The following is a 13,500-nucleotide window of genomic DNA, read 5'->3' on the forward strand; positions in this document are numbered from 1 at the left end:
CTCAATCCAAGCCTCAGCTTCAACTCCCTGCACGCCAAAGACAGCCGTGGACCCCCCACCTCGCACTCCTCTCTGTCCTCACAGAAAGCCCGTAGTCCGGACGATGATGGCGGGATGGCTAAGCGGCTTCTGAGGTGGATGCATCATGAGAACATGAAGGCATGGATTATCCCAAGTCTGATCTTGGCGTCTGTATGGGTGAAATGGGCGGTGGGGCTAGGCTCATATTCCGGTCTGCACAACACAATTATCCTCGTCAATGATACAGCTGTTCATAGCATGCTCAGGTCAAGGGACGCCACCCATGTATGGCGACTACGAGGCTCAAAGACATTGGATGGAACTGACCATTCATCTACCGGTCCGGCAATGGTATACCTATGATCTTCAATATTGGGGACTCGACTACCCACCACTGACGGCATATATCTCATGGTTATGTGGTACTCTGTGAGTCGTTATACGTACCATTAGCCCAAACGCAGACACTCATCCTTTTGCAGTGGCGCATGGATAGACCCCTCCTGGGTCGCGCTCGATCGGTCCCGCGGGATTGAAACATCTAGCAGCAAGGTGTACATGCGGTTTACGGTTCTGGCCTTTGACACCTTTGTGTACGTCCCCGCTCTCCTCATGTTTGCCAAGGTCTGGCAAGGCACCCGCTCGGCACGACGACAGGTGAAGCGACATTCACAGTTTCAATATATCTTACTCAACACGTTTCTGTACGCATAGGAACTGGCACTCGCGACATTATTGTTCCAGCCGGCATTGATTCTCATCGACTTCGGTCACTTCCAGTACAACTCCGTCATGCTTGGTGATTAATGTGATGTCCAAGTCTGCGTACTTGTAACTAACGGTGATTTTAGGTTTCACGCTTCTGGCGGCAAACTTCTTCGCAGCAGAGCACGATATTGACGGCGCCATTTGTTTCGTGCTCAGTCTCGGCTTCAAGCAAATGGCGTTATATTATGCTCCGGCAATTGGCTCGTACCTACTTGCCAAATGTTTGTACCTCGGTCCTGCGGAAGGGTATGTAACATCCTCCGCCTTCTGCTACTCTCAACTCCCGCTGACGCCACTCTTAGCTCAAGACTATTCTTGAAGCTGGCCGTAGTGACGATCGTGTCATTTGTTGTTCTCTTCCTTCCCTTCCTGCCGCCTTTCGCCCCCGTATCCGCGATTCTCGACCCTATCACCCGTATCTTCCCCTTCAATCGCGGTCTCTTTGAAGACAAGGTCGCCAACTTCTGGTGTGCTTCGAACGTCGTCCTAAAGTGGAAGCGCTGGGCCTCTCAAGATCTACTGGTCAAACTATCTGCTGCCCTCACTGCGCTTGGATTCCTGCCCGCCATTGCCACATTGCTGTACAGCGCGTACAAACTTCAGCTCCAAAGTGCCCCTCGGGACAGTAGAGCGAAGGCTGTTCAACCGACGCCTCTCTTGCCACTGCTTCCATTTGCTATGCTCACATCCTCACTATCGTTCTTCCTGTTCTCTTTCCAAGTCCACGAGAAGACCATTCTCGTGCCGCTTCTCCCTATGACTTTGCTGCTGTCCGGATCGTCGCCCGACGAACAGACATTCGAACTCGGTATGCTCATGAACAACGTCGCGGTGTTCAGGTAATGATGCCTCCTTACTTTACCTGCCACTAGACCGCTCCTTGCTCACATTCGCGCATAGTATGTGGCCTCTCCTGAAGAGAGACGGTCTTGGAGTACAATACGTCGCTTTGCTCATCATATGGAACAAATTTGTCGGGTATAACCCCTTCAAAGTGGGCAAGAAATCATGGCTCCAGCTGCTCTCTATAGTACGTCTTATCGCACAAGGTCGTCGTGACCCGATTTTGATCAGTACTATCCAGACGATCTATGCCGTCTGCGCCGTACTACACGTCGCCGAGGCCCTGTTCACCCCTCCTGCTCGCCTCCCCGACCTCTTCCCCGTCCTCAACGTGCTCGTCAGCACCCCCGTTTTCGCCCTCGTCTGGCTCTGGAGCATCAAGCGCGGCGTCGAGGTTAGCTGGGCGCTGGGGGGTCTTGGATCGCGCTCGAACACGCACGCAACGCAACCCCCAACGTTAAAGAAGCCCCTTCCTTTCCCCTCCGATGGCCGCCCCGACAAAGCCTTGGGCAATGGAGAGGCGCCTGTCGATGGACTGTCGTCCGTGCGCGGTTCCGGTTTCCGCACGATGAGCTTGGGTTTCGCGGAGGGCCGCAGGAGGAAGGTCAGGAGTGGGAGCGTAGACCTCCACTAGATGGAATGTGCTGTGTACTATGCGGATCGTCGACAATCATTGGGTATGTGGCTTTTCTCAGGAGCGTGAATTCAATACGATCAAGCGGATCATACTTCGTCTGATCAGTCGGAGAACATTGCTGTTCATATCACGCAGAGCGTGCGTATGGATAGAGCTACAGCAGTTCTTTGAGCTGAACGTTGTTCACCCTCCGATCGTTCTTACTCGCTTTCCCAATGCGGAAGATGGTTCAGTGCTCCTGTAGTGTTTGCACGCGCGAGACGATGGGCTCGTGCTTCTTCGTTCCAACCACAATGCACCCCGCAGATCAATTTGGGTCAAAGTTGCCTCAAAGCACTCCCAGCGATGGTCAAAATGCATTCTCCGCCGTCTATGTAGCGACGGTCGTCTGTTTACGACAGGTTCAGAGCCTGAAACACATATCTCGGGAAAAGCTTGTTCAGTTCGGCATGGACATCTCCATAGTCGCGTGTGGAATCAGGTTGAGCTCGTCTCTCATACTTCATGTCCTACAGCGTACTGATAGAACGAGGGTGCTTCAGCTAGGTTGGGATATTTGTTCGATGCCTTCGCTATTCGCGACAGACGCAGCACGATCAGAGATGTCCTCAGGGATTGCTTGTCCCAGCTGCAGAGAGTGAGGTTCTATCCCAAACGAGATCGTGTGGATATTCGCATCTTCTTCTGGGGTTACGTTCCGTCATACGCCACGTATAATGCGACTGACACGAACCCATAGGGCATCCCGACGTTCCGAAACGTATGCCTCGTACACGAGCCGAACTCCGACCAGCTGTTCTTCGTCAACGCGCGATCCCTGTTGGCCAGAACATCCTCCGAGTCGATGATTTACGAAGATACTGTTTTCATCCGAGTTCAAGGCTCGTCCGCAGAGGTTCGCTCTTTTGCGTATTCCGTCGTCGATACGTCTTCGGACCGACTCTAAAATCCAACAGCTGTGTACACCTCCATCCGAACTGCAAGCACTGTTCGGTGAACTCGTATCACTACTCACCAGCAATTTCGAACTATTGGCTGTCTTACCAGAGGACGAACGCACACAAGACCTCGGAACGATGGTGGCATTCGCCGCGTGCATCCTCGAGTTCCCGGTCGCGTACGTCCCGATGGCCCACGGCGGTGGCGCATTCCTAGCAGGCACCCCGCTCGACGTCTATGAATGCATACTCGAGAGCGATGCATCCTCGAGCGTCAAGGTTCCGGACAAACACGTCATGCTCAAGTTCTCATGCCCACAAGGTGTCGCGAAGACGAAGGCCGAGCTGCATCCAAAGGCAATGGTCGACAAGCTGCAAACTCTCTTCGAGGCTAGACTGGGAAAAGTGGCCTTCCCGGGACGGGTGGTAGTACGTTGGTCTACGGAGACGTTGGACAGAGTCGCGTTGTAGTAACTATCACATCGTTGGGTATCATGTTCATTATCGTAGCGGTGATTAGGCAAGGCAAGCTCGCCATACATGACAAGTCGACGTTGATCGACTTATACATCAAGTAAGGGGTTGAGTTCCATCTCGGCGGAGCTTATAGGGCGATGAGAGTTGAAGGTATCAAAGTTACTTCAAGAAGTACAGCAAGGTGCTTCAAAACGTTCTTCGTACGTGTGACCCTCAGCTTAAATTGAGCATACATCGCAAGCAAGGCATCCCAAGTTTTCAGCGCGGGTGGTTGCAATTTCTGAGGGATGGAACCGCAACAGACCGCAAGTCTACTGAACCGAGGAGTTGCCGAGGAGCGAACGAGAGGACAAGAGGGTGTGACGTGATGGATGTGATGTGACTGGGGCGCTTGGGTCTCCGGGAATTGCCGACTCCAACTGGCAAGTTGTGGCAATTAGAGTTCAGCCACCCCGCCCTCCTCTACCGCACGATACTGGCGCACCGGATCGGGAACGACAAACTCAAGACTTCAAGATGGGTACGTAGGCTGAAACTATGCTCATACATGGGATGGAGGAGTGCTGATACAGGATCCTTCTCAATGTAGTCCGCTACGCCGCCGCCGCCACTGCCACCAACCCGGAGAAAAGTGCGTTCAGAGAGGCGGAAGTTATGGCTGGATTTTGGCGGGAACTGATGGTGTGTGTGGTGCGTTTACAGCCTCCCGCGCTCGCGGCGAGTACCTCCGGACGCACTTCAAGAACATGCGCGAGGTCGCGGCTGCCTTGACGGGTCAGTGATTCGGATACTGGGAAGGAAGTGTTGGGAGAGACTGAAGAGTGAAATTGTGTCGTAGGCCTCAAGCTCACGAAGGCGTACACCTACCTTGCGGATGTCAAGGAGCACAAGCAGATCATCCCCTTCCGCCGTTTCGCTGGTGGTGTCGGCCGTGCGAGCCAGGCGAAGCAGTTCAAGGCTACCCAGGGTGCGTTGATTTATCCATTCAGTCCGTCCCGCGGTGCTCAGACCGAAGACCCGAAGGTCGCTGGCCCGAGAAGTCCGTGAAGTTCGTCCTCCGCCTCCTGAAGAACGCCGAGTCGAACGCGGACGCGAAAAACCTTGACGTCGAGGACCTTATCATCAAGAACATTGTTGTGCAGCAGGCGCCCGTACGTCCCCAACACCCTGTCTTGCTAGTTGTGTCGTACTGATCAAACGTCCGCGCTCCGTTCAGAAAACCCGCCGTCGCACGTACCGTGCACACGGTCGTATCAACCCCTACCAGGGTCACCCTTGTCACGTTGAGATCATCCTCTCGGCGACCGATTCCGAGGTCGAGCGGGCCAAGGACAAGGATGTTGTTGCTGCCTCATCGTTCGACGGCCTCAACAGGCGACAGGTCGCCCGCAGGCGGATTGAGGCTGCGCGCATCGCGTAAGCTTGCTTTCTGCCTGGAGTGAGGGGAGGCCGAGGTGGAGTGTAGTTGGGATTCATGCCATCTACTTGCGATGCCGTGCGTGGGCATCGTTGTCTTCATATGTATGCGTATGCCATGTCGTCAAAACGAGAACAGACCGCGCGGTACTATACACATGGGTTATGCATTCTCTCTCTTTCTGACGTATGCTGCCCCTTCAGTGCATCCTACTAATGTTGCAGGCTGGCAGCGCGACGCGACTCACTAAATACAGAACAGCACGAATGCAATATCACAGCAGGTGTACATACAACGATGAGACGGCGAATAGATGAGGAAATGACGCTATTTCTTTTTCCTTTTCGTACCGCGGGATCCGGCTCCCGCCCCCCTGCCGCGACCCCTTCCTCGTCCGGTGCCCTTCGTGCCTTTTCGAGGTTGCTTTGAAGCTATTGAGGCGGCTAGGGTGCCGTCAGCACATGCTTGCTCTGAGAAAGACGGAGGAAACGCACCTGGAGACTGTCTTGGGTCCTCCTCGTCCTCCGCATACTCGGTACCTGCATCGGTTCCGGTTGCGACGCTATCTCGTGGCGTGGGTGCTACGCTCTCATCCCCACTTTCCTGGGTTAACGCACTGCTGTCGCTGTCGCCGCCCACCAAACCCGCCATGTGCTTGAGCTTACTCTTCCCCTTCCGGCCGCCCCGCCCAGACTTCGTTTGTGTCACTGGCGATGGTGCGGGGGATGAGGAGGGGAGGGACACGGACGCGCGCATTCGGCGCTCAGACATGATGGCTTCGAACGTCTCGTCGTGGGGCAGGGTATATTCGTGTCGGAAGAAAGGGTGCATCGAGAGGTTGTCGGACGGCGATGGCGAACGCGGGGGTAATGGTGGGGTGCTTGCGGGGCCCTCGCCCGGGAAGTCGTATCCGTCCGCTTCCTGCAGCGCGAGCCGAGCGAGGTTCAAGAAGAGGCGGGCCGCTACTCGTGAACAAGGATGGCGCGCGTGCGGACGCGCGGGGAGGACTCACGATATTCTCGAGGATGTCGAGGTCGTAGCAGGTGCGCAGCTTCGCCCAGAGGTCGTCGATGGCGACGAGCTCGCCGGTGTCGCGGAGGATCGCGTTGCGCATGGTGAGGACGTGGAAGTGGCGGTGGATGCCGACGGGGCGGGCGCGCATGAGCGAGCGGAAGAAGGCGATCTCGCCCTCGACGGAGTCGAGCCAGCGGGGCTCGAGAGCTGCTTCGTCGTCGTCGACCTCCATCTTGGTAGACATGGCGGGAACGGCGGTGGAGATGGAGGGTGTGGGGAGCAGGAGGAAAGGGTCGCGGTGGCGGTGGCGGCGACTTGCGACGCGTCGGCGCGTTCCCTCTCGGCTCGCGGGCCGAGGCGCGTTGAAAGGGCGCGCCCGAGCCCTTCGTCCTCCTACCATCTCCTGGCGACATGTAAGGGCATTCCATGCCAAGGGAGCCCTCTCAGTGTGCATCGTCTTTCATACGCATAAATTCCATGCTCGTGCTCGCTCGCTAAACAACGTCCTCACACGCGCTGAGTGGAGCATGCTCCATATTCCTTGGGCATCCGACCTTGTCGAACATGCACATATCTTCTGCAGTCCAGCTACGACTACACCATGACGGTTTCCACCTTAGGTCTGTACACCTCATTGGTAGACCTCCTAAGTCCGCGCTGCACAAAGGAGGGGTTTCCGGGGAAAACTATCCAAAGTATTGCGGATGAAGCCCGGTATGTTGAACAGTATGGAGCGACTCAACAGTTATACCGTTACTCAAACATTTGCTTCCAAGGTGAATCCCACCCTGTTTTACAGCATTGTTAGATCATGGAACAATTGACGTGACTACGAAAATAACTGATGGAGATATACTCCAAATTTGCTGAACACCGCGGTGCATGTTTTGGAGAAACACCGTTACCGCGCCGAATACATTGGCGTTGGGGTTGCATATCTGCGCCGGGAAATTGATCCGTAGACCTAACACTCACCCCCGCGGCTCTATACTTAGGATGTTCGCAATGGACTAGACGGGATTCTGCGTCTCTACCCGAGCGTCGTGCGTCGAGACGCTGGTGTTTTATGTCGCCCAACTCTGAACATCTATCCCAAATCCATCGCGCGGCGCATTAGGCACAATTGACGGTCAGATTGTGCCTCTCCTTGATCTACATTTTGAGCCAAGGCTAACCAACTTGTACGTAAAACCAGGGCTAAGTATGTCATAGCCAACTGTCAACAATTCGGATATGTACTGTTCATGGACCCCGTGGGTCCCGGTATCCGGCGCCCGGTCAACACCACTGAGCGACCCACTACATGGCCGAGTTGTTCGCAATGCGGGCGCTGCAGGCTGTGACCAGCTCAGCTGAACATCGTAAGAACATTCCCTACTACGCGGGGCCGGGGTTTGATTTTGAATTGATTAAGCGCTTATCGCCGGCGTAAGGGCGCCCGTACACATGTCTATACAAACATTCGCACAACATAGTGGTCTTGGTGCGTGCTACAAGTCCTCATCGAGAATAAAAAGGCTGAATATACTTCTAATATTTCTATGTGCTCAGTGGTGACTACAGATGACCCCGACGAAATCGGTCGGAGTGACGCAGAGTCGTGAGGTCTCACAGTCCTTGCCAAGAGGCGAGATATTCCCCCGAAAGCCAATTGTTTATCGACTTTGGGAGAGCGCGGAGCCCTTCAAACAAATTAGGTGCCCCGGGATCAGGTCTGCAATGTGCTTCTGCGCAGTTCTCGTGTTTACATTGATGTCATCTACAGACCTAGCACAGGAGACAGTGCTCCGTGCAGCTAGCACTCGGACGTTCGGCACAAAATATGCCGCTAACGGTATACGACGGATGTAGCTGCCTCTCTGGAGTGCTCGACGCCTCTGCGGGTAGCGTGAGTGGCGACCATAGCATATAGAGTCACATAAGTTGGGAGTATATGAACGTCGATGTTTGTGTTGACCTTTGCAGCGCCCAACTCTACTCTAGAACCACGCGACATGATCCAATATGCAGCCACCCCCTCAGCTTTAGACCAAGCTTGGCCACCCCCGCTAGCTCGGCCTCTTTTCTAGCGTCTACGCCTCTCCGTTGTGCATCGGTGGTATGTGTATCGGAGACGAATGGGAGTCCGGTGAGATGAGCAAGGAGAGCTCGCTCAAGCTGCTCGATGCGTTCTACGAGGCCGGGGTCAACTTCATTGATACGGAGAACAACTACCAGAACGGGACGTCCGAGAAATTCATCAGAGAGTGGATGGAGCAACGCGGCATCCGGGACCAGGTTTGGTTTTATGCGTACCTCCGACTCTTGGGTGCGCTGACGTCTGCGATGCACACAATACACGTCGCCGTTCGTGCTTGCCAGGCAGGACATCAAGCAGAAGACATCGTATGTGGGGAACAGGGTCAAGTCTACGCACCTCTCCGTCGAGGAATCCTCAAAAAGCCTCCCCACCTCCTACACGGATATCTTCTACGTTCACTGGGTGCATATATGCCGTCGTACGAGCTCAAGCTGTCGAATACAACCGCTTACCGCATCTCTCGCAGTGGGACTACAAGACCAGCATCGAGGAGCTCATGAACGGCCTGCACAACCTCGGGTCTCAGGCGAAGTGCTATACCTCGTAAGTTATCGCCTGCGTCCGGCCCACGCGTCCCGAATATGAATAGCCGTCCCAAGTCTGATGCCCCCGCCTAGGTCGTCGCGCACGCCAACACGTACGCCCGGTCCACCGGCAAGACGCCGTTTGTCACCTACCAGGGGGCCTAGAGCGTCCTCCAGCATGTCTTCGCGCGCGAGATCATCCCGGAGGTCCGGGGTGCGGGGCATGGCCCTCGCGCCCTGGAACGTGCTCGCCGCCGGCAAGATCCGCAAGGATGAAGAGGAAGCGTCTCGGCGCGCGACGGGCGAGAAAGGTGTGTCTGGGCTCCTTGCAACATCACACGTGTAGTGCGGCCCCTCATGCTCATGTGTGTGCGAACTGTCCAGGCTGCGCGACCTTAGTGAGCGGTTCTAAATGGGAGCGCGACGAGACGGAGAAGAAGGTCGCGAAGGTCCTCGAGGGCCGAGCGAGCGTGGTTTGCGCGTCCAGCATCCAGGTTGGTTCGTAGCGGTGATCCGTTAATCGCTGCCCTGGGATGGATGGCTAAGGCCCCGAGGGGCGCCCTCGCAAAATCGCCAATTCGTACGTCATGCAGACGGCCCTGTACGTATTCCCCGCCGTGGGCGGACAAGGCACTTAACATCGCGCTCACCCCGGAGCATATCAAGCTGATAGAAGGCGTGGTGCCCTTTGAACCCGGGTTCCCATCGTCCTTCATTGTCAGTCCACCTTCCCTTGCTTTTGTGCCGCTGTGAGATGGACGACTGACATGATGGACGCTACAGGGTGATGGAACGGAGTACCACCGGGCGGGATTCCCAATTTCAGAACTCTCATGTCGACCGGTCGACCAGTGGCCTCTGCCTCAGGGCATCCGCCCGAGCCCTCCCGAGTAGAGGGATCGGTTCTGTGAATGCGAGAACATGTTTTCTGCGTAGGATCCAGTGGCCTCGTAGGTTTGTAGACCGCCCAAATCAACACTCAGTTTCCAACCGCCACTCTGGCTTTGCGTTAATATGACCAACATCCCAAACGTGTCTCGGGTCTGCTGTATATATCCTGCTATGGACCAAAGCGTCACTCTCGAGCCGGTGAACCGTCTGGATTATGTGGACAGACTGCAGGCTGGCCATGAGGGGGGCCGGCAGTGATGTCAGCCTCGTGGGTACAGGAACGCCTTGCCATCGAATTGACCGCCAGCCCGGCTCGTCTTGAAGCTTGAACCCGCGTCATTGCGAGACAGTGTGGATGACGTTCACCGTACTAGAATGGACGATTGAAAGATCGCATATATGACCGCTGGCCGAATTTTAGTGTGCACTTGTTGGAAGCGGGATCCGTCACGATGACCCGCCACGGAATGCTCCCGCGTGAATCGTGTGCACCGGGCTACGCACGCAACGGGTGTTTCAACGCCATGGATATCGAGTATAAACAAGACTGAGATACTGATGTTATTGTTCAGAATTCACAACCGTGACCGCTACAGTACTTCTGAAGTGGGTGGCGGCGAGCGCTTAAGTGTTAAGTTCCGTCCACAGAAGAGTGGCACGGTGCCTCCGGAAGGCTGCAGCTGTCAATGTCAGCCCACAGTCGAAGAACTGGGGGGTCCGCCCGGAAGCGCTTTACATCCGGTGACTGCACGTCCGGAGCTCGTCGACAGCTCGACGCGCCGAAACGGGGAGCTGCGTGCCGCCCTCGTCCGAATGCGGTTTATCCGCTCCGCCAAGCTCCCTCCACTCCTCACTCGGGGCGCTGGCTTAGAGTTCGAGGGCCACGCGCGCGCTGCGCACCGCCAGTGGAAACGGCGCCGAGGGTAGCAGCAGCGGACGCAGCTGGGCGAGACTCGCGGAAGCATACAATAGCCATGTGCGCCGGTCCCGAGGCGTCCTGTCCTGCATTTTGCGGTGGCGAACGACAATTAAATTCTCTGCTCCCGGGGACGGGTCGATCGCACGTCCCCCTGGAGCCCCCTATAGCTAGCATACAGCCATATCGGGCGCACCGCTGCGTCGTATTAGGTGTGTCTCCCCTGGGGGCGTAACGTACTTTCGTTCTCCCGGCGTGTGTCCGCGGATCCCGTTCGCTTCAGCCCGCGGCCAAACCCCGGGACCGGCGGGGTGCCGTGCACGCCACCTCCTACTCGGCACCGAGCGCAGCAGCTGGTCCAGGGCGGCGGCGGGCCTCAGGCGTCCGTGATACACCCCCTGCTCGCGTCCTCGACCGTCTTCACGTATTTGTAGAGCGTGCCTTGCGAGACCTTGAGCGGGGGCGCGGTCCAGGCGGCACGGCGGCGCGCGAGCTCGTCCTCCGGGACCCGGAGCTCGATCGTGTTTTTCACCGCGTCCACGGAGATAATATCGCCGTCGCAGACGAGGGCGATGGGGCCCCCGACCTGCGCCTCAGGGACGACGTGCCCGATGCAGAAGCCGTGCGATCTGGGGGGCGCCGTCCATGCAGCGGGCGAAGAGTAGTGGCGAATAGGGGGGCAGGCGGCGGTCAGCAATGGGCGGTGGTAAACGATGAGCAAGGGAGAACGTACCCGCCGCTGAAACGGCCGTCCGTTAGGGATGCGACGTCGTGGCCGAGGCCGGCACCCATGATCAGACTGGTGGGCTTGAGCATTTCAGGCATGCCTGCGGAAAGGAGAGTCCCGTGTCAGTATCAGCACCAAATGCACCCGCACCGCCGCGGATGGTGACATGCTCCGGCGGGTGTCAGCTAGCGGACGCACCGGGACCACCCTTGGGACCAAGGTAGCGGAGGACGACGACGGTCTTCTCGCCCTTCTTGATCGAGCCGCTCTCGACGGCGGCGACGAACTCGTCCTCGCTGTCGAACGTACGGGCCTTGCCCGTGAAGCCGAGGCCCTCCTTGCCCGTAATCTTTGCGACGGCGCCGCCGGGAGCAAGGTTCCCCTTCAGGATGCTGCACAGCGCGCCAAGGGTGAGCAATTTTGCGGGCATGCTGATCGGAAAAAACGCAAAGCTCACCGCAGGTGGCCAGTCTCCTTGATCGGCTGCTCGAGGGGGCGGATAACGTTCTGCCGCGAGAACTCGAGCTCGCCGTGTTCGTGCGTCCACCGATCGAGGTTCTCGCCAAGGGTGCGTCCCGTCACGGTCAGATTGTTCCCGTCGATCAGCTTGTTCTTGAGCAGATAGGCCAAAATCTCTGTCACAGTCACACGAACCGTCAATATCTCGACGTGAAGAGCTGAGAAGAAAGATATGCCATACTGGGGATACCGCCGAGCTTGTACACGTCCTCCATGACGTACTTGCCGCTGGGCTTGAGGTCCGCGATGAAGGGCGTGCGGTCCGACACCGACTGGAAGTCGTCGATGGTGAGGTTGATGCCTACGGAGTGCGCGATGGCGATGAGGTGCAGAACAGCATTTGTTGAACCGCCGAGAATCATGGTCAGGACCTGGGCGAGGAGTTAAATGAACGCGTCGCAAAGAGACATTTGAGACAGACATACCATGGCATTCTCAAACGCTGAACGCGTCATGATGTCTCGCGGGAGGATGTTCTTCTCTAGGAGATTTAGCATCGCTGCGCCTGCCGACTCGCACTCTGCGATCTTTTCCGGGTACTCCGCAGGGTACGAGGAGGAACCAGTGAGCGTCATACCCATGGCTTCCGCTGCGCTAGCCATAGTATTTGCCGTGTACATCTGCGGCAAACGTCTTAGCTTTGTCTGGCACGGTACATGGGTACACACTCACCCCACCGCATGCGCCGGGACCGGGGCACGCATGCCGGACCGTGTTGTAACGGAACTTTTCGGCGTCGTCGGTCTTTCCATCCTCCAGATACTTGCCGTACGACTGGAACGCAGAGACGATATCCAGTTGCGGCGCGCCCTCGCACGAACCGGGCTTGATAGTACCACCATAAATCATGAAACCTGGCCTGTTCAATCGTCCCACTTTGTCCAAATGTCAGAAACGCGTGAAATAAACGCATATATTCACGGAACGCACAAGCCATCAACACGCCGGGCATGTTCTTGTCGCAGCCGGGAATGGTGACCATGCCGTCAAGCCAGTGGCCTCCCGCGGCGGTCTCCACCTGATCCGCTATGAGGTCGCGGGATTGCAAGGAGTACGTCATGCCTTTTGTGCCCATACTGATTCCATCACTGCAAGACGCGCGCGTCCGAATTAAGCTGCGCAGTATACCTCATTGCAAAAGTGATACGCACCTGACGCCGACGACACCGAACTGGTATCCAATAAGCCCCGCATCGTACAAGGATTTCCGTACATGCTGGCCGAGGCCGAGCAGGTGCTTATTACATCTGCACACATGTAAGCCGCAGCGCAGAAGAGAAGGGGGCACACGTACGGGTTGCCCTCGTACCTTGTAACCGTCAGCGACGCGCCCGAAAACGCCAGTGCACGTGTCACTCACCATATGCTCGCCACGCCGACCATCGCCTTGTCAAAGTCCTCGTCCGTGCGGATGCCGTCCGTGTCGTACAGCATGGCCTGGCTCGCGCCCTGGTCCTTTGGCTTCGTGATCGTCCGGCTGTACCGGTTCAGGATGGGCTTCTCGCTGCATGCCGGCGCGGACGTCGAGAGCAGGCGGCGCGGGCTCCGTCTGAGCACCGCGCGTGCGGGGAGAGCGGCAGCGTTCCAGGAGTGCATGGTGGCGGCAGTGACGCTGATGAAAACGCGAAGTGTGCCAGCTGCAATTGCAGATGCTTCGCGTGCTCCACTCGAGTCAATCCGAAGCGCGCGAAACAGAAGAGTCACCATTGGCTGTGACTCCTGCACGTG

At 56.9% G+C, this 13,500-nt stretch overlaps 7 protein-coding genes across 7 annotated transcripts; 5 read left to right on the top strand and 2 right to left on the bottom strand.

Annotated features, from left to right (window-relative positions):
• Positions 1–124: 124 nt before the first annotated feature.
• Positions 125–2,266, top strand: TRAVEDRAFT_166838 (glucosyltransferase; the record flags this gene model as incomplete). The annotated part of the gene is made up of 8 exons (XM_008039602.1): positions 125–232; positions 288–450; positions 504–678; positions 736–820; positions 873–1,035; positions 1,092–1,628; positions 1,690–1,819; positions 1,874–2,266. The coding sequence occupies exons 1-8, from the start codon at positions 139–141 to the stop codon at positions 2,264–2,266; spliced, it is 1,740 nt and encodes a 579-aa protein (XP_008037793.1). The 5' UTR covers positions 125–138.
• Positions 2,267–3,345: 1,079 nt separating this feature from the next.
• TRAVEDRAFT_121490 (uncharacterized protein) lies at positions 3,346–3,678 on the top strand (the record flags this gene model as incomplete). Its single annotated transcript, XM_008039603.1, has 1 exon — positions 3,346–3,678. One exon carries the CDS (start codon positions 3,346–3,348, stop codon positions 3,676–3,678), a length of 333 nt encoding a protein of 110 aa, XP_008037794.1.
• A 473-nt stretch (positions 3,679–4,151) lies between these two features.
• TRAVEDRAFT_166840 (60S ribosomal protein L17/L23) lies at positions 4,152–5,348 on the top strand. The gene is made up of 6 exons (XM_008039604.1): positions 4,152–4,204; positions 4,274–4,315; positions 4,387–4,458; positions 4,523–4,651; positions 4,708–4,835; positions 4,901–5,348. Exons 1-6 carry the CDS (start codon positions 4,201–4,203, stop codon positions 5,102–5,104), a joined length of 579 nt encoding a protein of 192 aa, XP_008037795.1. The 5' UTR covers positions 4,152–4,200; the 3' UTR covers positions 5,105–5,348.
• Positions 5,349–5,428: 80 nt separating this feature from the next.
• Positions 5,429–6,347, bottom strand: TRAVEDRAFT_36848 (uncharacterized protein; the record flags this gene model as incomplete). The annotated part of the gene is made up of 3 exons (XM_008039101.1): positions 5,429–5,544; positions 5,596–6,022; positions 6,114–6,347. The coding sequence occupies 3 exons, from the start codon at positions 6,345–6,347 to the stop codon at positions 5,429–5,431; spliced, it is 777 nt and encodes a 258-aa protein (XP_008037292.1).
• A 1,901-nt stretch (positions 6,348–8,248) lies between these two features.
• On the top strand, positions 8,249–8,742 carry TRAVEDRAFT_46758 (Aldo/keto reductase; the record flags this gene model as incomplete). The annotated part of the gene is made up of 3 exons (XM_008039210.1): positions 8,249–8,406; positions 8,477–8,597; positions 8,662–8,742. The coding sequence occupies 3 exons, from the start codon at positions 8,249–8,251 to the stop codon at positions 8,740–8,742; spliced, it is 360 nt and encodes a 119-aa protein (XP_008037401.1).
• A 155-nt stretch (positions 8,743–8,897) lies between these two features.
• TRAVEDRAFT_46759 (uncharacterized protein) lies at positions 8,898–9,225 on the top strand (the record flags this gene model as incomplete). The annotated part of the gene is made up of 2 exons (XM_008039211.1): positions 8,898–9,030; positions 9,104–9,225. The coding sequence occupies 2 exons, from the start codon at positions 8,898–8,900 to the stop codon at positions 9,223–9,225; spliced, it is 255 nt and encodes an 84-aa protein (XP_008037402.1).
• A 1,402-nt stretch (positions 9,226–10,627) lies between these two features.
• Positions 10,628–13,383, bottom strand: TRAVEDRAFT_71513 (dihydroxy-acid and 6-phosphogluconate dehydratase). Its single transcript, XM_008039605.1, has 11 exons — positions 13,133–13,383; positions 13,067–13,081; positions 12,924–13,019; positions 12,703–12,860; positions 12,445–12,647; positions 12,198–12,392; positions 11,954–12,143; positions 11,711–11,888; positions 11,452–11,645; positions 11,260–11,353; positions 10,628–11,155 (listed from the first exon to the last, which is right to left on the bottom strand). Exons 1-11 carry the CDS (start codon positions 13,366–13,368, stop codon positions 10,903–10,905), a joined length of 1,812 nt encoding a protein of 603 aa, XP_008037796.1. The 5' UTR covers positions 13,369–13,383; the 3' UTR covers positions 10,628–10,902.
• Between the last annotated feature and the right edge of the window lie 117 nt (positions 13,384–13,500).

This window comes from Trametes versicolor, assembly GCF_000271585.1.
Source record: "Trametes versicolor FP-101664 SS1 unplaced genomic scaffold TRAVEscaffold_5, whole genome shotgun sequence".
In the NCBI taxonomy this organism is placed as follows: domain Eukaryota; kingdom Fungi; phylum Basidiomycota; class Agaricomycetes; order Polyporales; family Polyporaceae; genus Trametes; species Trametes versicolor.

Excerpts from the sequence above, each read along its gene's own strand:
- TRAVEDRAFT_71513 (XM_008039605.1), bottom strand. The coding sequence starts at position 13,368 with ATGCACTCCTGGAACGCTGCCGCTCTCCCCGCACGCGCGGTGCTCAGA. Across the intron at positions 11,646-11,710 it reads AAGGAGACTGGCCACCTGCG|CATCCTGAAGGGGAACCTTG; the intron begins GTGAGCTTTGCG and ends CGCGCTGTGCAG. Across the intron at positions 11,354-11,451 it reads TGGTCCCAAGGGTGGTCCCG|GCATGCCTGAAATGCTCAAG; the intron begins GTGCGTCCGCTA and ends TCCTTTCCGCAG.
- TRAVEDRAFT_166840 (XM_008039604.1), top strand. Across the intron at positions 4,652-4,707 it reads GCAGTTCAAGGCTACCCAGG|GTCGCTGGCCCGAGAAGTCC; the intron begins GTGCGTTGATTT and ends GAAGACCCGAAG. Across the intron at positions 4,836-4,900 it reads TTGTTGTGCAGCAGGCGCCC|AAAACCCGCCGTCGCACGTA; the intron begins GTACGTCCCCAA and ends CGCTCCGTTCAG.